At 44.4% G+C, this 23,846-nt stretch overlaps 1 protein-coding gene across 1 annotated transcript in view; it reads left to right on the top strand.

Annotated features, from left to right (window-relative positions):
- Positions 1-23,846, top strand: part of MOGAT2 (monoacylglycerol O-acyltransferase 2) — a 501,244-nt gene that overhangs the window by 402,029 nt on the left and 75,369 nt on the right. The window contains exon 5 of the mRNA XM_078658533.1: positions 13,531-13,730. Coding sequence (XP_078514659.1) covers positions 13,531-13,730 — 200 coding nt within the window. The remainder of the gene's footprint in view (positions 1-13,530; positions 13,731-23,846) is intronic.

Raw genomic sequence — 23,846 nt, 5'->3', positions numbered from 1 at the left:
TTAATCTCTTGACCCCTTCGTCACTGGTAGTCTCAATCCATCTGATTTAGTGGTTAAATCACTAAATATCCTTTTTTAGCACACTAATACTACAATATGGTCTGTAGGCATTAATAGTTGTTAAGGACAGCTAGAAAAGTGGTGCCATCAGCAGGTTTTTTTAAGATCGGTTAGATCAGAGGTAGATCTATTTGGGATGATAGTGTGTTCCAAATTAACACAACTTTCATTGAAAAATGTTGCGTGCCTATGGAAGACAGTGTACAAGTAGGCTCTAAGATGAAAGGGCTTCCAGTGCTCCTTAGGGAACATATTGGGCTCTGTCAGATTCTAGAATTGTAGACCTACCGAAAGCCCTTGCCATTCTTTCATGCCTATGCCTATTGCTTGTTTCCGGTCCAGGGAGGACCTGGCTTGGCAGTTCAGACTGGACTGTTCCCATGAGGCACAGAGTCCCGACTGATTTGCATATGGCTGGGTCTAAACTGGTGTGGCCTGGTGAGCAAAAGAAGGATGGATTTAACCCAGATCTCTTGACTGGGGGTAATTGTTTGATTTGTTCTGCATTCCGTCAATCATTTGTGTGTCTTTTGCTATGCCGATGAGCAAAGCAGGACATGTTACCACACACAGGAATCATGACAGAAACAGGGAAGGGAGTGAGAGAGAAATCTTGGACTGGAGCCCCACTCCTTCAAAGTTCATCTCTTTCAAGGGATGGCACCACTACGTGTAGTTGTTACCAAATAATAGAGCACAGATCCCACTATGCTTACCGGTTCTAGCATTGGGTAGTGCTCTTACGAGTATGAGGCTGGCCACGATACAAGTGGAAGGCTCCAGGATGGTGCAGCATTATATATGTAAGACTCTACAAAAAATGAGACAAGACGGTGCAACAGAAGGAAAGGCAAAAGAGGACCAAACAGGGAAACCGCAGGAGACAAAAAGGGAAGGAAAATAATATATATGAAGGGAACGCAATACAGGGTGTGAAGTAGTACATGAGTGAAAAGCAAATGAAATTAGGCAACACATTGCCAGAAGAGGCCTAATCGATACCTTTTTCTAAATAGAGCTCTACCTCTCTTCCACTAAAACTATGAAATGAGACACTTCTGTATACTGAAGTTAGCGGTCTAGAGCCCCAGCCCTTTATAACTTCCACCGGCCCTTTCTCTAGTGTCTTCAGCTTCCGTGCAGCTGCTGTTTCCCCTGAATCCTGACAGGCTCTCACCCTAATCTAGAATGCAGCTAGGCAGTCGCTAAGCTTTGTAGACACCTGGATTGTATAACCCTGCTTCTCACAGAAAGTCAGTGCCAAGAACACCATTATTCAGGATTTTCCAACTAGCCATTCTGTGAAAGATCCTGCTACCATCCTTGTCGCAATTCTAACTCCATTCCATAACATAATATGCAAAGACAGCGAATCTATGAAATAAGGGGATTGCCGTTTGTTGAATAAAAATCACTCAATTACAGCTATCAAAATACATTCTTTGAAACTCTATTCAGCAGATAGGTTATCAATATCATCTTCTCATTCATCCTGACTATAAACTCTATTGTCAGTGGTGACAATACCTCCTTCCTAGAAGAAATCTTCAGCCTAGCCCTTTTTCTACAGTCCCTCTCTAATAATGTTTTAATAATGAGTCAATTTAACCTGTGGTTCGATACAACATCAACAACAAACCTAGCAACCAATTTTCTAGAAAAAGTGAAACTTTTAGGGTTCTCACAATTCATCCATTTACCTATACACAAGACTAGCCATAAACGTGGCCTCTACTTTGAATGAAACCGAGGGGCATATTACCAAGGCGGGCGATAAGAGATTATCGCTGCTATAGCGGCCGTTTTCGGCCGCTAAGCCGCGATAATTTTATCGCCCTATTAGCAAGCTGTCGTTAACAGCAGTTAGCGACAGCTTGTAGGCGATAGCGAGCGAGCGGTCTGGGACCCGCGTTGCATGTCAGTCATATTTATCGCGAATGACAGGCAAAGTGGGCATACCCAACCTGTTAGCGACTGAAAGCAGTCGCTAACATCGCTATCGCTTATGATCAATGCAGGCGTAGCGATGGAAATATTCACGCTAAGCGTGAATATCTCCAAAACCTAACGCCTGCTCAGACCTGTTCTTAGCCTGTATATCCAATGGGAGGTGGATATTCAGGCTAAGGCCCTGTTAGCAATAATGCCTGAATATCACTGGATTACCAGTGATATTCATGCATTTCGCCTCTATCGCCGGAAATGTTATCACTTTAGAGATAATCGTTGCTAATAGCACGTTATCTCTGCGATAAAATCCGGCGATGCGCAGCGATAAAAAATATGTTGCTATGCCTATTTAGCGATAAATATCGCTTGTTGTTGATAATATGCCCCCTGGTTATTAGCAAATAAAAAACACATGATTATCGACGACGGACCATGCATTGCTGTACACCTGTATTCAAACCACTAACTTTTTTACCGACTCAGGGAAAGCTCATGTTAAATTTGAAAAGCCTATGCGCTAGAGCAGTCAAATCAATCACCTAGAATTCGACCGAATATTCAAAAACATCCATGGAAAATCGTTACTCAAACAGTCATCAGATGAAATGCTTAATTCATTGTTATCAACATCTTAAAATGCTTAATAAGCTCTCTTCCGCCCACTGGAGTTTTGGCATGTCAGCTATGAAAATGGCAAGACAGCAGTTTAGCAACAAGTTGTCAGGTATTTAAAAAAAATGGATGCTTCCTAGAATGAGCATGAACGAAATCTAAATCCATGGCTGACAGAATTAAATGACAAACTGATGGTTATCACAAGAGTCGAAATTAGTGTTCACGCATATTTAAAACTCTTCAAGAATTTCGAGCACATATCCATGCCTCCCCAACACTGTAATGTTCTCATCTCATTCTCCTATATAAGTCCATCCCATTTTCCTTACCATCTCTAAGAAATTCTATGGTTTCCTGGTTTAGACACCAACCAAGTGCTAGACACAGAAGCAAATACCAAAGCTTGAAATATCCCAGTGTATCCCTCAGCGGTTAAGATGGATCAAGGAATCATTCACTTCCCTGAAACCATTGATTACAGATTAGATCAATCCCTCCTTGCAACAGGGAACTGCCCCAGCTCAATTGTGACAAGCAATGACTACTCCTCTCCTGTAAAAGCTTTCAGGATAATGCTCTATATTACAAGTACAGAGATCTTCTGGAGTATGGTAGCCTCTTTTTTGAACAGCACTCAAGGTTCAGCCCAGAAGGAGACACAGAGGCAGCACTCTTAACTGTTTGCGTTGATCTCATTTTAAAGCTTGGCATTAGCCGTCCAGTAGTCCTCCACCTTTCTGCCACATATCACACACCAAACCATCAAATCCTGAATCAGGTAAAAGAGCAGATAAGAAAGTCAACATTTGCCTTTGAATGGCTCAGGTCATTCCTATCAGACAGGAAGCAATAAGACAGAATTTTCTCCACTGATTCCATCTGGAACTGTGTCAAGAATGATGTCCTCCAAGACTCATTGCCATCGCTATTATTATTCAATGTCCATATGCTCCCCCTCATGCAACTTGTCAACAGCGACCAACCCCCTCATGCGACTCACCAACAGCTACCAACCCCTCTTGCAACTCACCAACAGCTACCAACCCCCTCATGCAACTCACCAACAGCTACCAACCCTCTCATGCAACTCACCAACAGCTACCAACCCCCTCATGCAACTCACCAACAGCTACCAACCCCCTCATGCAACTCACCAACAGCTACCAACCCTCTCATGCAACTCACCAACAGCTACCAACCCCCTCATGCAACTCACCAACAGCTACCAACCCACTCCCAAATGTATGCTGATTATTCCCAAATCTTTATCCAAAATTAACTAAGGGTACCCAGAACTAAATATTTTCAATTGAGTCACCATTGGTGGGCACCAATAATACACATCTGGTGTGCCCTTCTAAGCAGAGTAGGCTCTTGTTCTTACCATCCTGAAGAACTGCCACTGACTCTTTTTTAGGGGACTTGTGGCAAGAAACACGATGACCATTAGATAGACTCTGAGACCATTATAACCCCATGTTTCTCCTGCTTTTAATTCTAACAGGGGCAGCCAATCAGAGTAAACTAGTTATTGGTGCCCTTAGTTAATTTCCATTCACTATATGTCCTGTCTACTACTTCAAACAGCCCCCATAGGACTAAAGGTCATTTGTGGCATGTGAATTTCCTAACCACCATGCAGAAAAAAATAACTCTGACAAAGAGCCCCCTTGCAGGTCTCATTGGGCATTGCAGCTCCCACCCAAAGAGGACCATAACTCAATAAGGAAGCATGCTACCTCTGTGGGTGAGGGTCTGTATATCCTGCAAAGGATACGCCATTTGACTTGAAAGGATCACAAGTCGAAAGAGTTTGGCCTAGCAGACCTGTACCACAGAACTGCATACTTGTAAAATGTGAGTGAAGGAAGGCTGTGTGCTGGACTTAAACCTTTCTCACCCCCTCTTTTTCTTATTACCTAAACACCATTTTCTCCAGCAAGTACACCTAGTAAGCCTAGCTGTCACTGTAATTATACAACATATCTGCAATGCACTGATAGATGCAACACCCTGCCTCCATGTCTACACTACCAATTCTTGATCACCGCTGGCAATTAAATATACATTTTATTATCAAAGTCACAGCAAAAGACAACTTTTAGTTTACAAAGAGCTTTGGTAAGTACAGCTCGTCAGCACAGATGAAAATATTTCCTCAGTAGCAGTAAGAGAGTAAGTAATGATATATTTGCTTAATGTGATGCATACACTCTTTTGTACAAAAAGGCGAGGCACTATGCTCTTCTCCAAAGTTGTATGACCCAGTAGAGGACATATAATAAGTAATGTCGCTCTACCTTGGTGGGAGGAAGCTCGGGCTCATTGGCATCTGGTCCAGTAGTGCAAAGGCCAATTCCACGCGGCCTGGTGGAAAGGAAGCTGTGAGGTGCTCCTTAGAGATACCTACCTCCAAAGCATCACCACAAAGCCCCTACTGGAAACCCCTTCCCTGAATGGGTCTTCATGAGGCCTGCTATAGAGTGCCCTTCTTCGACTGAATGCTTAATCTAGCATTGAGTTACACTGGGGTAGAGCGAGGAGTTGAGTCACCCAGACCTGTGTAAATGGAATTCAGTGGAAGAGATAAACTGTGATATTTGAGCACCACAGGTGGAAAATCAACCCAAAGACATGGTGCATTGGAAGTTACTGCGCCTACTAACACATAGAATCATCCATGGGGAACAGTGAATTACACTTATTACAGGTTTTTTTTCACCAGTGCTTCTGACTGACTTCAAATAGACAAAGAGAGCGAAGTCCAAATTGTCTATGATGTCCTCAGAACCCTGAGATCAAAGCAGACAAGCAGGGCGGGTCTGAGAGGCTCTTGGGGAGCCTGTCACCCTGGCCTGAAAGACCTCATTGATGCAGCAACAGTGGGTGACGTATTTTGTTACCAATTGTTGTTATATCATAGCAGTGAGTTACCAGATCTGGTGTAAACAATAGAGGCTTTGGCTGGAAGCCATGCATACCATATACAATTATAAATGGGTATCACTGAATTGCGGGGATGTTGTTCAGCAAGGAGGTCTGAGTGACATAAAGTAAATGAGAGCGAAGCTTGGGTTGTTTCTGCTATCACTCTAAACCATTCTTCTACCTTCAACTGTTATACTGAGGCAGGGGCAGCCTTAGGCATGTGCAAGCCGTGCACCTGCACAGGGCCACCCAATCCCAGGGGCCACCACGCCAAAATATATCCTTAATTTAATAATCCTCTGAGGATGGATACATATTTGTGTGGCGGCCCCTGGCAGGGATTTGGTGGCCTCTGGCTCTGTTTCACTTCCAAACAGCCTGACCCCCCCTCTTCACTGGCCTCCGCTCTCCGCCCCGTCCGGACCCCCTCTTCCGGGGCCCCCTACCGACGCTCCCTGCCCAGGGCCGCCATGAGCCTAGAGCTGCCCCTGACTGAGGAGAGGAGTGATAAGGGAGCCATACATTAGATGGCCTCTCCTCCCTTACCCAAATGTGGAAAAAAAACTTCCGTGCCACCCTTAACCAACTCCCATCATCTTCCCTGTCTTCTTTCCCTCTCCTTCAGCTGTGCTTTCTGCTTTCAGTCAAAGCATACAAGCAGTGCTACGCTGACAGGCTCTGGTGTTGCAAGTACACAACACAATAGGCGGACTCTGGAGAACTATTGCAGACACACACCTTTGTACAATTTATATGCCCAGAAGAAGTTCAATATAATGAAACACATTGACTGAGGCTGTAATCATGTAATGCTAAAAGAAAAAAAAATCTTTAAGAATTGGATAAAGAAGAAATTTAAAAAACATGATTGATTTAATTGGACTTACAATTGTTTCGTATTTATTTTGCGTGCATCCTGTTGTTCTTATTATACACCTTTCTGCTCTGCAGCAATACCATTAGCCAATGGTTTTGTACAGAGTGTGAACCAACATTGATAACGTGGGACAGTCTGGAATGTGCTAAATCTGTTACCTAACTGATGTTCTTTGTTGCTTGCTATGTTCTAGACAACAAAACACTTTAAACAATTTGCCACTGTGATGTGTAATAGATTACTTAGGTTTTTTTCATTCAATTGTACATCAAGATCATTTATTTTTTTTCTCATACATCTCTCTTGTGACAACACAAGGATGGTTTGTCATGTTTCTCAAACAAGGATAAAATAAACAAAATAAACACCCTAAGTGAGAAACATGTATTCTTCCATGTACCATTCAAGCTGGCCATGAATGTCCTCACAGCTCTGTAGGGTCTTCTGCCCTGACATTTCCTGACTTGAATAGTATAGAATGTTGTTGCCATAGGCTCGCAGCCGTTTGTTGGGACTTTACTCTGTGCAAACGTGGTGATTGAAGACTTGCCAAGCTTACTGGGATATTTTGACTATTGACTTTGCCTGGAAGTACCTGGTTCGCGAGGGTGCGGGACTGCGAGTCCCAGGCGGCAGTGCGCGGTAGAGATCGAGAGCACCTGGGACTCTTCCCGCACACTTCCTCCCGGCTCCTTATCACGGCTCGCGGCCCCCGCTCCACGGGAGCCGCTCACAGCCGTTTGTTGGGACTTTACTCTGTGCAAACGTGGTGATTGAAGACTTGCCGACCTTACTGGGATATTTTGACTATTGACTTTGCCTGGAAGTACCTGGTTTGCGAGGGTGCGGGACTGTGAGTCCCAGGCGGCATTGCGCGGTAGAGATCGAGCGCATACCTGGGACTCTTCCCGCCCCCCTCCTCCCGGCTCCTTATCACGGCTCGCGGCCCCCGCTCCGCGGGAGATGCTCGCAGCCGTTTGTTGGGACTTTACTCTGTGCAAACGTTGTGATTGAAGACTTGCCGAGCTTACTGGGATAATTTGACTATTGACTTTGCCTGGAAGTACCTGGTTCGCGAGGGTGCGGGACTGCGAGTCCCAGGCGGCAGTGCGCGGTAGAGATCGAGCGCACCTGGGACTCTTCCCGCCTCCCCTCCAGGTGTATAAAAGATCGCCCATATTACGCGCATCGCGGGACGCGCGCGGGCAAGCCGGGCTAAGCCCAGGCAAAGGGCGGGCCGTCCACGGCCGTCTGAGGCCGACTGTGGCTGGGCTGGGCCATTTCCCTTGGTTTTTCTATAACGGTGATTTTGTGTGTATTTTACTCGTCTTTGCTTTAAGCCTTTCCCTGTGGGCACTAGATTACTTTAGACTGAGGTGTAATGGCGGCTCAGTCAACCAAGGGAGGCAAGGATGGTGAGAAATCCAATACTGGAAGCATTTTGGGTACTTTGGATAATTACTTTACCAAGGTCTCTGTTGTATTGGAAAACCAGATAAGTGCAGTTGAGAAAAGACTATCAGCTGAGTTTTTCTCGAAACGTTCCTCTCTGGGGGCAATTCAGCATTGTACTACTCCTGAAAATCGCATGAGCCAACGGCTAAGTGACCTGGGTTTGCCCGAGTCCAGTATTGAGTTAGATTCCCTTTCTAACATTCTAGAGGAAAATAACTCTCCTACACTGCCAGGTAGTGGTGACTTAGTTGAAATTTCCACCTGTATATCTTCCCCCAATGGCTCTCCGGTTTGTGTGGTAGTCGACTCACCGCCCCTAAATAAAAGAGTGACGGCCAAAAGGAAAAGAAGGGGCGGTGGTCCTCAAAGTAAAAGAGTGAAAAGGTCCAAACCTACGAAAAAGGGGAATAAGCAAGTGGGTGTCGGGATTGGTGTAGAGTCTGATAATACACTATATCCTATTCCTTCGCCATTACTTCCTCCAGTTGTTTATGGGGATGGGTCACTGGTGGGGCAGGTTGAACACCTGCTTCGATCTTTCTTACTCCCTATTATTGAGAGGTTGAGATTAGTCACTGAAAGCCTGGACAAACTGGAAATTGCAGCTAAGGACAACTCTCATATGTTACATTCACTGACTGTTGGAGCAAACAAGGGCAAACCTCTACCTGCTACTCCAGAACAGAAGGTAGTCAGAAGTGACCAGGCACCCTCTATCTGTAAATCCCCTTTGCAGAATGGAAAAAAGTCAGTGGTACCCAGGGATGCAAGTCTAGTCAAGCCAGGTGATAAAAACCTACATTCTGAGTCATCCAATGCTCTGAAGGGGGCATCTCAATCATGTCAGGAAGCGCAGCTAGAACCTACTAAACTTGCTCCTGGGTATTTGGCTCCTAATAATTTGGACTCAGTTATAGGAAACCAGTTTATATTGAACTTACCCCCCCCCCAAAGTACCCCCCTAGTGGTGGTTATGACTTATGTTCCCCCTCTTTGAGCTGGTTTAACTGAGGGGTTTTACCAACTGAAGACAAAGGTCACTCACTGGTTCGCAAAGAATCTAGAAGGGGGTCAAGAAATAGGAAGTGATATACTCATGGTTCGTAGAGTAGGATGGGTGGGTCGCTTAAGGAAGACCAGGGAGGGTGACTGCATAGTCATACATTTTAACAATCCGAATACAGTTGCTAGAATACTATGGGAGACAGAACATCATTCATTAGAGAGGGGGCAGGGTATTGAAGTCGTGCCCCTCGAGTTCTTTTATAGACCATGCATTCAGGGTAAATCCTCCCGTAGGATCCCCTCACTGAGGAATTTTTCCAATCAAGCGTACCCTATAGGAAGACATGGGTTGCGACCTATACCTCATTTGATGCCATCTGGTCGTTGGCAAGGGGGTGATTCTAGATATAGAGGAGTAATAGAAATAACAAATAGATTCAATGTTCTTTCGGGGCTTAATGAATGCGACTGACTTGCCCATAATGAAGTTGGCAGTAATTTGGAGCATACTGTTAGGCCCCATTATGAACATGATCTCAAGGGGGGGGCTCAAACTAAGGGGAATTCTAGTCTAGTAGAGTGTACTGATAATAATATCGACTTTGATGCACCCCCGCTAGGCACTCACAGGGAATCGGTAACAAACGATATGGAGGGAGTAGGAAGCTTGGTTTCCTGGAACATTGCAGGTATCTGCCCAAAGATGGAGTCTAAGGAATGGGTAGATTTTGTTAATTGTTTTGATGTGTGTATGTTTCAGGAAACTTGGATCTGTGAACCCTGCTTTCTCCATGGGTACTTGAATTATTCTATCCCGGCAATTAAAGGTCAAAAGGGCTGTCCTAAGGGTGGCTTGATTATATGAGTCCGTCAATGCCTGCCCTTTTCTATTAAAGTGGTTGATACTGGTAGTAACAATATTCAACTTATAAAATTGAGTATGGGCTTATTTGGGAACCTAGATATATACAATGTGTATGCTAGGGGCTCAAATGGGGGGGAAATCAGTAGTTCTTGAGGCTCTGGTTTCCCTACTTGAGACATACTCCATGAATATTAACACCGTTATTGCTGGAGATTTCAACCGTACGTTTGAACCCCTGGACTTTAGTGATGATCTAGTTGGGATGGATGAGGATATGCTATGGGGCGTCCCCAAACTAAATCTAGATCCAATTAAACGTTGGCCTGAGGATATTATATGTTTGAATGCCATTTGCCTGGAAAGGGGCCTTAGGGCACTAAATGGGCGAGCAATGAGTGACAAGGGGGGGGCATGCACTTTTGATAATGGTAGAAATAAGAGTAGGATAGACTATGTCCTGTGCAGTCTCCAACTATGGAAGGGAGTCCACGATATTGAAGTAAAGCATAGGCTAGAAAGTGACCATGACCCATTGTGTGTTACACACAAATGGTGGTTGCTCTCAACAGGGAAGTCCGCTAAAGAGTGGGTTGGTGTTCCCCTGCCTGTACCCACCAATGACATGCAACGGCTAAAATGGCCGAATGTTTTGGCTAATCAACAGTCTATGGTTAATATAGATATGGAGGTAGACAAGGCGATAATAGCCCTAGAGCAAACAAATATTGTCGTCCCAGGGTCTCATGAAATTTCTGCTATACATGATAATCTTTTCTGTGCTATTAGATGCCATTTCCAGAAACCGGGTAGGAAAAACAATAAGGTACTTCCCAGTCCTGCGAGGTGTAGAAAAGCCAGGCTAACTTTGGGAATAGCTATTAAGAGCAGAAATTTAGTGACTATCCGTGGTGCAAGAAGGATGTATAAGGATTGTATAGCCTCTGCAAAAAAAATCATGGGATGAGAGACACTGGAATGAACTAAGAGAGGCAAGTAGGACCAAAGACTCTAGACTTTTCTGGAGCATTGTTAAATGGGGGTGTGGTGGCTTACCCAATTGCCCAGATAATAATGTTGGTGAGGAGGACTGGGTCAATTATTTTAAGCCACAATATGCTGATAGCAGCCCTGGCTCTGAGATGGAAGGTTTCAAGGCAGTATATTCTAAAGATAACTTTTTTAGCCGTGGTGAGGTGTTGTTGGCCCTAAGGGCAATATCAAGTGGAAGAGCGCCGGGTTTGGATGGGATCCCGGCGGATCTTTTCATTAATGATAAGGAACGCTGGGGCAAATATATCCTACTTTTGACTAATGCTGTTGCCCAGGGTGCAAATGTTCCGTTATCCTGAAAGGGTCCAATCATTATCCCGGTACACAAGAAAGGTGATCGGAGTTTGCCGGGTAATTATAGACCCATAAGCTTGATAGCCACCATCCAAAAGGTGGTGGGGAGGATGGTGGTGAACAGGCTTATGGCCTGGGTGGATGAAAACAATGCATTATCCCCTTACCAGGCGGGGTTCCGGAAGGCCACTAGTACGGTGGACCAGGTGTTCCGCTTTACTCTGCTACGGTGGCGAAATGTGGTGCTGGGAGGGGGCAGCCTGTATGCCGCTTTTGTGGATTTGCAAGCTGCCTTCGACCTGGTTCCTAGGTCTAAGCTGTGGTCAGTGCTGTGGAAGCTGGGTCTACCGGAGGACTTGCTGACCCTGGTTATGAGGCTGCACGAGGCGAATTTTGCCAGGATACAGTGGGGCAGTCAAGGGGAGGTCACTGCAGACTTCCCGGTTGAGCGGGGAGTTCGGCAGGGGTGTGCAATGGCCCCCCTGCTTTTTTCCTTGTTCAATAATGGTGTAGTAGTAAGAATGCTGTCGGCTAATTTAGACGCCCCCTCGTTGGCGGACATTAAGGTCCCAATATTAATGTTCGCCGACGACACTCTTATTCTATCAAAGACTCCGAGTGGCCTGCAGTGTGCCCTCAACATCTTTGAGGAATTTTGTGGGGAGCATGGCCTTGAGGTCAACGTGGCCAAAACCAAGTTAATGGTTTTTAACCCTCACCGTAATTTCCGCTCCAGGCTGACTATGAACCAGCGCCCCCTAGAGGTAGTCAAAGCTTTTACCTACCTTGGTATTTATATAACCAACGATCTTAAATGGTCCCAGCATATTGATCTAGCGACATTAAGGCATAGACAATTAGCTGGAGCCTTAGGGGCTGAACACAAAAAATCAAAAACTAAACCAATCATTCCTGCCTTACAGGTTTACGAGGCAAAAGCTTTGGGCTCAGCACTTTACGGGGCTGAGTTGTGGGGTTTTGGGAAGCTCGATTCTTTACAGAGGTCCGAAAATAAGTTCTTCAGGACAATTACTGGCCTTCACAAAAGTACCCCCCTCCTCCCCCTTAGATATGAGCTGGGCAGAAAAGGAGTGGTTGATTTGGCAATACTTCGCCCGATATTGTATTGGAGACGACTCTGGATTATTCCAGAACTTAAGCATTATGCTGAGGATTTTTTGGCGTTAATCAAGGAGGATGTTTTTCATAAGATCAAATGGCTAAAAGACCTTAGATCCTTGTTATGTTTGTTGGGTCTTCAAACCCTCTGGGATAACCCGCCAGGTGCCCTTTTCCCTAGTAAAAATACTGTAAAGGAGTTGTATTGGGACTATGTGGCTAAGCGGGCTTGGAGAAATACTGACTCTAGAACTATGACAGGATGTTATCTGGAATCTAAAATCTCTCCTGATCATGATCTTTATTGGGACCAGATAACAAAGCCATGGGATAGGAAGCTTTTATGTCAATTGAGGATAGGTGCTCTTCCGTTGAGGTCCCTAACTGGCAGGTGGCGGGGTTCATCAAATACTATCTGCCCCGCTTGTGTAATTGCAAGGCAGACCATTGGTCACTTTTTATTCGCCTGTCAAGCCTATGCCGTTCCTAGGCAAATCTGGTTAAAACCTGCATGCAAAAACTTAGGTACTAACAGTAGCATTGTAGCCCTGAGAATTATTTGTACTAGTTCTTGCTTGCCACTGGCATAGCAGTAGCGAAATTGATGGGGTGGGCCTGGTCTATTAGGGTTAAATTGTTAGACAAGTAACTGTTTACATTGGGAGGGTTTTTTGACGCTACCTGACGCAGTTTGTATTTTATATCCTATGTATATATATTTATATTTATGCTTTTTATGGATAGTACTTGCTTTTATCTGTTAAGAGGCAACCATTTAATACTGTTTTAACATTTTTGTATGTATTGTGCTTTTATGAGAAATACTCGAATAAAGCCTCTTTAAACTGAACTGAACTGACATTGGCCACCCCACCTCTGGCAAGGACAACTTTTTTGATTCTTACAGTGGTTATCCTGGGCCAACGCTGGTCACTCCATAGGTAGCTGCATATCATGGTCTTGCTTTGGCTATTACCTTTCTTAGATCCCAGACACTGCTTATCTCTTACGACACAGGGTTATTATCCTAAATTGGAACAGAATTATTAAATATGATCCAGGAGCTCTGAAATTGGCTCAAGATCTCGGTTGTATGCACAGTCTCTTAATATTTTGGTCTCTTGGCAAATTGTTCCCTACAGCATTGGATATCAAGTAGAGTTTTAAGGTACCATAGCAACCTGTATCTACCCACTGCTCTCTGTACTTATAACGTAATTTCTACTGGTGCCTCCGTTGAAGTTTTTTTCATCAATAAAATAGATGTGGATAACCACGATCAATGCTGATGCTGATTAATTTCTGTCCACAGTGCATCGCTGGTCCCTGTGTTTTCCTTTGGAGAAAATGAACTTTTTGATCAAGTGGAGAATCCAAAGGGCTCCTTTATACGCCGGACCCAAGAAAACCTTAGGAGGATAATGGGAGTCTCGCTACCCTTGTTCCATGCTCGTGGAGTATTTCAGTACAACTTTGGCCTTCTCCCATACAGAAGGCCAATTTACACTGTGGGTAAGTCAGCAATGCACTTGCTCAGGTAATCACCACCCAATGCAACCATGCTTACATACCAGATATGACAGGAATTGGTCCGACCTAGCTCCAAAAAGGCATGCCTTTTTAGGAATAAACCATCTCTCGCAGTAAATATTCAGTCTTACCAAGTGTTTTTGCCTGGCAAACATTGGAACGCCGATAACATTATCAATATTCAATCAATAAGAAAGAGGTTGCTGCCACTGTTGATGGGGTGCCATGATGTATTTTCAAGACTATATTTCTCTGAAAGAAAAATAAACTAAGCAAATTAACATTGCTTTCAAAACATTTTTCAACAACATATTAAGAGGAAGCCATGTATATCATACAATCGAAAACAAAGTGTAAAAAATAATGAGGAACATTATATATTGAATTTATTGCAAAATGGGTTTGTAATCACTTATTTTTGCTCTGATAATGTATGATTTCGGCACGTGCCAGAGACATTTTACGCTTTTTTCTACTAAAGTATATGTGGGATGCATGGCAGAATATCGACAACATAAATATCATCCTACAAACAAACAAGTCCACAATATTGACCTCCATAGCACTGTGTAGATAAGCACATTTAGATAGGTATACATTTACTATTCCTAAATCCACATATATGTATGTACTTGAAGCTATATATCAGTAACGTATGTAGATTTGTAGTTAGGAAAAGTAACTCTATACTTACCTTCATATATGTACCTTCATGATTTTGTAGTAGTAGATATTCTGGAAATAATCTTTGTGTAGCATTATATATAAAACTTGATATTCTGGTTGAAATCCAAAATGATAAATCCACGAGTACATTTTCACATAAATCCTGAGCTACTTCAGTTTTTCTTTGACTCTTAGGTTTGCTCGACCTCTGGAATGATTACTGAAATCAATGGCACACATTTGTGACATTTATTTCTGCTTTTTAACTACTTACAAGTGGGAGAGGCAATGGCTTCTTGGACACAGAATGGCTTTTTTAAATGCCCTTCAATGGTGAGGAGGGCCCCTCAGAGCAGTGTGGCATCTTACACCACAATGAACAAAAGTAGCTTGACTATGATATCTCTAGTGGGTATCCTGCATTTACACAACTTAGGTGCACAAAAATTGATATTTACAAACATAAACGACGTATCCTGGGTTCCAGATTGAAAATGTGTGGCACTTACACCTTTAAATAGAAACTACACTTGCAAACAATCTGCAAGTATGAAGCATGGTAGATCTTCTGCTGTAATAGGTCAGTGTAGGGGGACTTCTAGGAGTTCGCAGAATAGTTTCGGGTAGCAACTGAGAATGTTAGGAAAACCCACAAATGTATAACATTGTGAGCATTCACCGGCATTATTAATCGTTTTCTCACCCAGTGTGGCACTTTAGGTTTGTTCCACAAAATGCTAGAGGTAAGTGAGACAGTTGGATGTGAAAAACATCCAAATACACTCGGGTGTAGTTAAAATGGTGTCTTGATGGGCTTGGTGTACACACAAAAATCTACAGAATATATGTTGATGCATATACAGTGCCATTTTTGTAGCTTCTTTAAAGTAATGAACAAGCATTTCCAGTGTGGTTTATTTTTGCGAATCCCCCCTCCCCCCCGCCTCCTTTTGTTTACACCATACATCAATATGGGCCTAGTTCACATAGTAAACCATATAGCTGCACCAGTAGGTTCCCTTGTAGGAATTCACAAAGTTTTCTAAGAATATAGTTGCAATACTGCTACCATCATAGGTTTTCCAAGTTTATCAGTATGCAGTAGTGCATCAGCAGAGTATATATTTGACAATGATTGACACACGATAGTCAACAATTGGACACTGAAACGGTCTGTTGAGTTCCCTTCTTGATTGCCTGAGGAAAGGGTGACTCCTACCAGTAGCCAGTGGACCATCCTGCACAGAATAGTATGCAGGAAAGGTGTCAGGTGTCTACTTAACCCCTTCGACGCTCATGACGAGCTGGGCTCGTCATGAGGTAGCCTCCTCGCACGCTCATGACGAGCCCAGCTCGTCATGTAAAGTGCGCTTTCGCAAAATCCAGCGTACGGGGGGGAATCATGCCGCACGCATGCGGTTAAGAACCTTTAGAGACTTCCAGTTCAGAGAAGACCCCTCAAAAGGGGAAAAAACTACTTGGCCATCTTCTAGCTCCTAATTGAACATGAAGATTCATATTGAAGAAATCAGCAATGCAACAAACTCCCCTTTATATTAGGAAGGAGAAAGGAGTCTAGCACATAGTCAAGGCATGGAATCCAGAAGAAGAAACAACTGCTAGAAGCAATAATCTGGCACAGAATCAGTAGCTCGCAGGGCAAAGAGCATGACGAAAAATAATGGAACTAATGTGTTATGACGAATCTTCCTCTTGTGATTTTTATTTTTTGCATATGTTTCAAACAGGAACTGACCTCACAGGCAAAGATTCTACTTCATCTTAGATTTGGAACCTTGAATAAAATCCTATGGACAGACCCCCATCTTGGGAAATGTTGGTTATAAGGTTGTCCACGCCCTATTCAGAAAGTCATGGAGTTCATTTTGTAAACGAAGAAGCCCAAGTTTGTCATCCTTCGTTTTGCGCTGTATTTCAAAGTCCTAACTCGGCACTTTAAGTCCAGCGCTCCATGCAGCTTGCGGAAAACCTTATTCACTCATGTAACAACCAGTCACTTTAGGGCAAGAAAAGACACCTGGGGCATATGTACAAGCCCCTATCACCACTACAATGTCACTTTTACCGACGTTTGTGGTGGCAATAGAGGCTGCGTCTTATGTACAAGTCAGTGTTAAGCCACTTAATGTGGCATAACGCTGCCTTGTACATATGGCCCCCTTTCATGCTATGGTTAGCATGAAAGGGGCATTCAGTGGGTGTTGCGGTGGGCGTTCCACCACATCACCCATTCCTTTTGATGCTGCCGCGTATGTAAAAGGGTGGCGTACATAGGAGGCAGCGCCAAAATTAAGACCAGGTAAATCCTGGTCTTAACTTGTCGAAACGAGAAGAAATGTATTATTTCTCCTTGTTTTTGCTTTTTCCATGTGTGCTGCCTTGTGCAGCACACATGGAAAAAGCTGAGTGCCATGGTTTGTTTATAAATAAACCTTGGAAAAAAATGCCATTTTGTCACTTTCATGTGTGCTGCATGAAGCATCACACATGAAAGTGACAGAATGGCATTTTAGGCTTGTTTATGTGCAGGAAGGGACACCTTCCTGCACATAAATAATCCTCCCCTGTAATCAGACACCCTTGCACTATGGTTCAAGGGTGCCAGCATTGGCGCTAAGTTGTTGAACTTAGCGCCATCGCAGGGGAAAATGCAAGGCTTCATCACATTCTTGTAAATATGATGCAGCCCTGCGTTTCAGAAGTGGAGGAGCACGGCGTTAAACCAAGGAGGCCAACGCCGCGCTCCGCCAATACCTTGAACATATCCCCCTTAGCGGCCCAGGCAGCACAAATGAAAGTCATGCTACATGCACAGCAGCATGAGGAGCTCTTCTTTCCTCTATGAATGTTCACAGTCTGTAAGTTCTTGACACCACCCGCAACTCAGATGTTAACAGTGACGAAAATATTATTGCGTTTGTGCGGCACTACAATTTATATATTTTTCTCCTCATGAAAATATTATTCTGCATGGAGAAATCGCTCCTCCTACACCTCACCTGTTTTGGGGTTGCTCCCATCCTTTATCCACCTTGCAAAGGGTTATCAGGAGTAAATCATAGACCTTTGCGACTTGGAAAGGGCTTGAAGAGAAGTTTGAGATCACCCCAAATCTCTCGAGTTGGCGCGTGTGTCCAAACTTACCAAAGAAATCCACATCGGAGAGCCCAGCCCTGACCAATTGAGAATGATTCCACCCATTCAATTTTACTCCATCAAGGGATAATAATGGGCATGGCTGAAAAGATTTATAAGTGCAAGGTCACCTATTGTCAGGGCTGCTGGAATTATGCGTCAGTGGAGGGCCACATTATGCAGCAGTGTTGAGTAAATTATGCAGCAGGAAAAGGCAAATTATGCAACATTATGCAGCGCATTTTGGGATAGTATTACATTAATATTTTGTCAAGTTTAACTTCTCTGGGCATTAGTTGCATCTGTTTAGCACCAGTTGAAGTCCCAAATATTGCAATAAGCTGCAGAAAGATGATGAGTAAACCTTTGCAAAGGCCATTCCATTGTGCAGCAACACGTGTTGCTGCATTTTTAGTAACTTTTGAATCGTTTGAGCTAGAAAAACGTTTGGGGTTAAAATCTGCAGATTATGCAGCAGATCATGTCTTATGTGGCAAATGCTGCAAATCTACAATTATGCAAAAATCACCGCACAATTGCATAATTCCAGTGGCCCTGCCTATTGTGAACACATTGCAGTTGTAAATTATCCATCATTTCGGATTTAATATCAGACTTACAAATGGCTCTGTGAATCAGGTGCTTTGTGTTACTGCCAGAAAGGTCATTTGTCCCAGCTGTAAAAAACAGTGTGTGTTAAAGATGTGCCATCTCAGTAAATGGATCCTAAACTCAGTGAGTGTTACGTGAGTGAAGACACTTGATTGACATCACAACCATCTCAGCGTGGAAGGCTCAGTGCTTGCAGTAATCAATAACACCTTCAGAGATCCTTTAATGAACAGCATCAGGACCATCGACAAACACAGGAGCACTCGTGCCCTGCCACTCTGCAGCACAGTGAGTGGATGTCAAAGTTGCTGACTTGCATTTGGACGGTAATCACAGCAGCTACTAATTGCATTAATAGCCTGCTGCAGGGAGCTCTTCCAGGCAGATGTGAAGAGTGGTCTAGACTTGCACTAAAGGTTAATTGCACGAGAGCATACTAAGAGCTTGACGTGTGCATCAGCACATCAATAGAGTGCTTGGCAATCATCATCATGGGCATGATGAGGTACACATCTGTTACTGTATTACAGTGTCTCTTAATCTTTTGACTTTTGTGGACCGCCACTCAGCTGCTGCCGGTGCAGTAAGCCTGGTGGGGCGGATACGGGGGGGTGGGAGGGAGCTGACAGACGACGGAATAGGATTTTAAAATGTATTTAATTTTCCCTATTCCGTCGCCTGTCGACTCCCCTCCCCCTTTTGGGCCTGGCCCGCCTCGGCTCACCACGCTCACCTGCACCAGCCGCCACTGCCCCCACTAAATCATTACTGTAACCCGTGGACCCAAGCTGAATCATTGTTGGAATCCAGGGATCCCCACTGAGTCATTACTGGAATCCAGCAATATCAGCCTAAGCATTTTTTTAATGATTTGAACTGCACAAAATAGAGAAAGTAGCGTTCATCAAACACAGACTTGATGAAATGTTTTATTTAATTCACAAACACATGTAAAAAAATCTACACTTTAATTTTAATGGGAAGGCTGGAGCATTTCTAAATTTAATGTAGTCCACTAATTATCCATACTATAATCTGTTTGATTCACTTGGGTGCACTTGCACTACTCCCACAATTCAATCTGAGGATGCTAACTTAATTTTTACCCTCAAATTTCAAATTCCTTCACATTTATAGAACGTTTTAAAAATGCCATCTTTACATTTTGCTTTCTTGTTTATAAAGACATTATTTTCTAAGCAGCCACAGAACCCCTGAGTAGGCTTTGCGGCATAACAGCAATCCCTGGATCACAGGTTAAGAAATCCTGCTGTATTAGACAAGTGCCCTGGAAGTGAAGCACATGCTTGTACACACTTTTATCACTTCTGGGCTGCTTCTATTGGACAGAAGACTCCTGAGATACTCAGAAGTATATTTGCAGGGGACATGGTCCAATGCAAATGAGGGAATGGCTTTGTCATATGTGACTGCCCTATATCAGAGATGCAGATACATGGACCAAGAAGCCTAGGAACCTGTCCTGTCTAGGTAGTGGCACATGCTTTGTGCCCACGACCGTGTCATGTGGGACCATCAATTACTTAGTATTAGTACAGCGCGGCTTATAACCTGTGAGGGTATTCAGGTGCTGGATTACTGGGCTTAGTCGAAACGCCAGGTCTTAAGTCTTTTCCTGAAGTCTGTCACCGAGGGTAAGGTTTGGAAATGGAGAGGAAAGGAGCTCCAGGACTTGGCGGCGAGGTGGAAGAAGGAGCGGCCTCCTCTGTAGCTATGGCAGATGCACAGTGTCTGTGTGAGGGTGAGGGAGATGAAATGGAGTTTTCTGGATGGTTGGTGGAAGTTCAGGTGGTGGTTCATTTGTGCTGGCCCTTAGACATGGAAAGTTTTGTAGGTGTGTGTCAGTATCTAGAATTGGCATCCTTTTTGGACGGGGAGCCAGTGGAGGTTTCTTAGGTGTTAGGTGATGTGGGTCCATTTGGGCAGGTGGAGGATCAGTCTAGCTGCTGAGTTCTGTATCGTCTGGAGCCTTCTCATCAGCTGGGTGGTGGTTCCAGCATACAGTACATTGCCGTAGTCTAGCCGGCTGGTGATTAAGGCTTGCATGACTGTTTTTCTCGTGCTGAGGGGGAACCATTCAAAAATTCTTCGGCGCATACGAAGAGTGTGAAAGCAGGTGGAGGAGATTGTGTTGATCTGTCGTTTCATGGTGAGTGTGCTGTCCAGGATGATGCAGAGGTTGTGGGCGTGGTATTTTGGTGTAGAAGTGGGTCCATATTTGGAGGGCCACCAGATGTCTTAGCCAGAGATCAGCACTTCGGTCTTGTCAGTGTTAAACTTCAGGCAGTTGTCCTTCCTCCATCCTGCAACTTTCTTCATGCAGCTGAGGAAGTTGGTCTTAGTGGTGGCAGGGTCTGATGAGAGCAAGAGGATCATCTGGATATCATCAGCGTAGATGTTGCGATCATTGGCTCTGACGATGTCGACTAGAGGCATCATGAAAGTGTTGAAGAGGATGCGGGTGAGGGATGAGCCTTTGAGGGATGCCGCAGATAGTGCTCTTGGGTTCCGAGGTGAAGGGAGGTAGGCAGAGTCTTTGTGTTCGTCCCATGAGGGGTGAAGCAATCCATCTTATTGTGTCTCCCTTGATCCCAATCTGTTGCAGTCTCTTGATGAGTGTGTGGTAGGATTGTTGTCAAAAGCTGCGGAGAGGATGAAATGGATCAGAGCCGCTGAATCTCCCTTGTCATCTAGGGCTCGGATGTTGTCCATGGAGGCAATCAAGGTGGTCGTGGTGCTGTGGCTGTCATGGAAAATGGATTAGGAGGCTTCTAGCAGGTTGTTTTTCTCCAGGTGTTCCGTACACTGCCGGTTGATGACCTTCTCTGGGACTTTGGTAGGAAAAGAGAGCAACTAGATGGGGCGGTAGTTCACTCAGGTCAGCGTAAGGTTTCTTGAGGAGTGGTCTGACTTCTGCGTGCTTCCGTGTGTCTGGAAAGGTGGCAGTGGCGATGGATGCATTGAGGTAGGTGGCGAGTTGGTGCCTGATCTCCTTGCTTCCAAGGTTGAGGAGGCTATGGTGGTAGCGGTCCATGGGTGCTCCAAAGTGGACGAAGTTCATTATGGCTGCGTGTGTGTGGTGAGCTGTTCCCATGCAGTGAGATGATGGTCAGGGGAGGTTTTCGTTGGTGTAAGGCGGCTGAGGAGGTCGGTGGGTTGGGGCTCAAAGTTCTTGTAGATGGTGGATATCTTGTCAAGGAAGTGGTTCGCTAGAGCGTTGCAAAGTTCTTGTGAAGGAGGAATAGTGTCCTCTGTGCCTGTTGGGCAGAAGAACTCTCTGACAATTGTGATAAGTTATGTGGGTTTTGGCTGGTTTGATAGGGTTGACTAGGTCAGCTGCATTGGTGATCCAGGTGTTAAAGTTCTACACTGATTGTTCCAGGTTGGTTGCAGAATTGGGCTGGGTGGTGTTAAGGGCGACTTTGCTCCAGTTGCAGAAGGTGGTGGTGAGGGGGTTGGTGGCAGTACGCTGTGATCCTGTGATGGTTAAGTGGACTATGGAGTGGTCAGTTAAGATGAATTCTGTTGGATGGGAAGATCAGGTCGAGTGTGTATTCTCCTTTGTATGTGGGGTCTGTGACCAGCTGGGTGATGCCGATATTGTCCATTCATTCAAGGAAATAGGCGAAGTTGGTGTCTGTGGGGTCATCCAGGTGGAAGTTGTAGTCCCCCAGAAAGATGTAGTGCTTGGACTAGATGGCAAGTGGATGGCAAGATGGAGCATGGTCAGCCCCTAGAGACATCACAGTATGCACACACAGGTCTGTCACAGACTTGAGGGACAAGGGGTGGATGTCCTCGGTAACCCGGTCAAAGGCACATCAGTTCTATCTGCAGTGGAAAACTTTTTTCTGACTCCAAGGCCAGGGATGGCAAAGGAAGTGCCAGGAGTAGCAGGGAGCAAGTTAGAGGTCATAGCTCCCTCCCCCCTACTACTCCCAAATGATGTCCATGGTGTACACCATGGGTAAAACACATTGGCAAGCCAATAGCTCTTGCATAGGCCTAGTCCATTGGCTTTGCCAATGCTTGATTACTTATCTAGTTTGCTAATGGGGGGCACTTTTAGTTGTGCGTAGGCCTATTTTTCATTCCAGTCCTACCCTGCCCACTGCTATTCCCGAGCTGCCTAAATTATAGAATAGAATGTAACAGTATTAGCCTGATTTAGAGTTTGTGTAACTCTGTCACCAACGTGATGGCTATCCCGTCTGCTGTATTGCAAGAGCCATTGGATATAATGCACTTGTAATACAGCAAATGGAATATCCGTCACGTTTGTGGTGGAGTAACACATCTGCCGAACTCTAAACCAGGCCCTTTGTGTTTTACAGGAGCCAAGAAGGCTCAGAATTCCAATTGACCCAACATCATAATACAGTACTCCAGCCGGCAGCTACAAACTTTACATTGGAATAGATAGCAGCTGGGATGGTAAAAAGCCTACTCCCTGTCATACCCCAGCCTTGCCAGTCCCAGTCTGTTACCATTAATGGGATTTCTGATCATTATTTGTCCTGATACTCGAGGCCTGCACATCGCCAGTATTCAGTTGCAAACATTTTGGGAGGTTTCAGTTGGATTACCGCCTACCTTTTGCGCGCAAGCTCAAACCCTATTCATGAAGGTCTCAAAAAATATATTACACTTTCCAGTCATTGGTACAGCTATAAAATATGCTTACAAACCAACAATCTCACCCTTCTCCAAACCTCTCCAAGGTAAAACCATGTTTTACCTTACCCCTCCACCATAAAACAACTAAACAAAATCAAAGCATACGGCTGTTGGACTGTCTGCCCAACATTGAATGTACAATATTAGTCCAGACTCTTCCTCCTAGAGCTCGTAGTGCAATGGTACTACTGGCATGTAATAATTTCAACAGTCTGGCTTCGTATCTAAAACCTATATCACCACAAAACCCAGAACTCAATGTGATGTTGTCTAAAAAACCACTACTTCCTGAAGCATTATAACTGAACAATGAGGTCGGAGGCTTTATTTGGCTGAAGAGAGCAGCATGCCACAGTTCAGTGTTTGCTTTGCTTTGCCATGATGAGTTACAAAGCAGAAGCCTGCCCTTGCTCTACTAGGCAAGAAATAGGTGTCATGTCTCCCAAAAGCAGGCAAGAATTTCACACTCATTGGAGGTATTGTAAGGCTATATGGGTTAAATTATTAAGTTGATCTCATTAATTGGACATAATTGTTTGATCATGCTCGAAACACAGTCTCCCCCCAGAGTGTCACGCATTTTTATTTGTATTTGTATTTGTATTTATAGAGCGCCTTATCACTCAGGGGTCTCTAAGCGCTTATCAGAGGGTGGACATGTAAGGCAGGGAATGTCACACATTTGAACACACGAAACATGGAAATGTCATTGTGGTCGTAAAACAATCGCATTTACCACCAATTTCAAATTGGTTGTAAGCCAGTCGGAAACGAGAAGGGGTCCCCAAGAGACCCCTACCCCTTTGTGATTGGCAGCAAAATGTTTTTAAGAGCAGGCAGTGGTCCCACAGACTGCTCTTAAAAACTGAAACTGAAACGTTTCATTTTTATTTTGTAAATGCATCCAATTTTCCTTTAAGGAAAACGGGCTGCATTAAAAAAACTGGTTTATTGAAATAGCCGTCA

The sequence above is a fragment of the Lissotriton helveticus genome, chromosome 8 (genome assembly GCF_964261635.1).
Source record: "Lissotriton helveticus chromosome 8, aLisHel1.1, whole genome shotgun sequence".
NCBI classification, from domain to species: Eukaryota; Metazoa; Chordata; class Amphibia; order Caudata; family Salamandridae; genus Lissotriton; species Lissotriton helveticus.
Note: the sequence above shows the minus strand (reverse complement) of the source record. Positions and strands in the feature narration are given on the sequence as shown.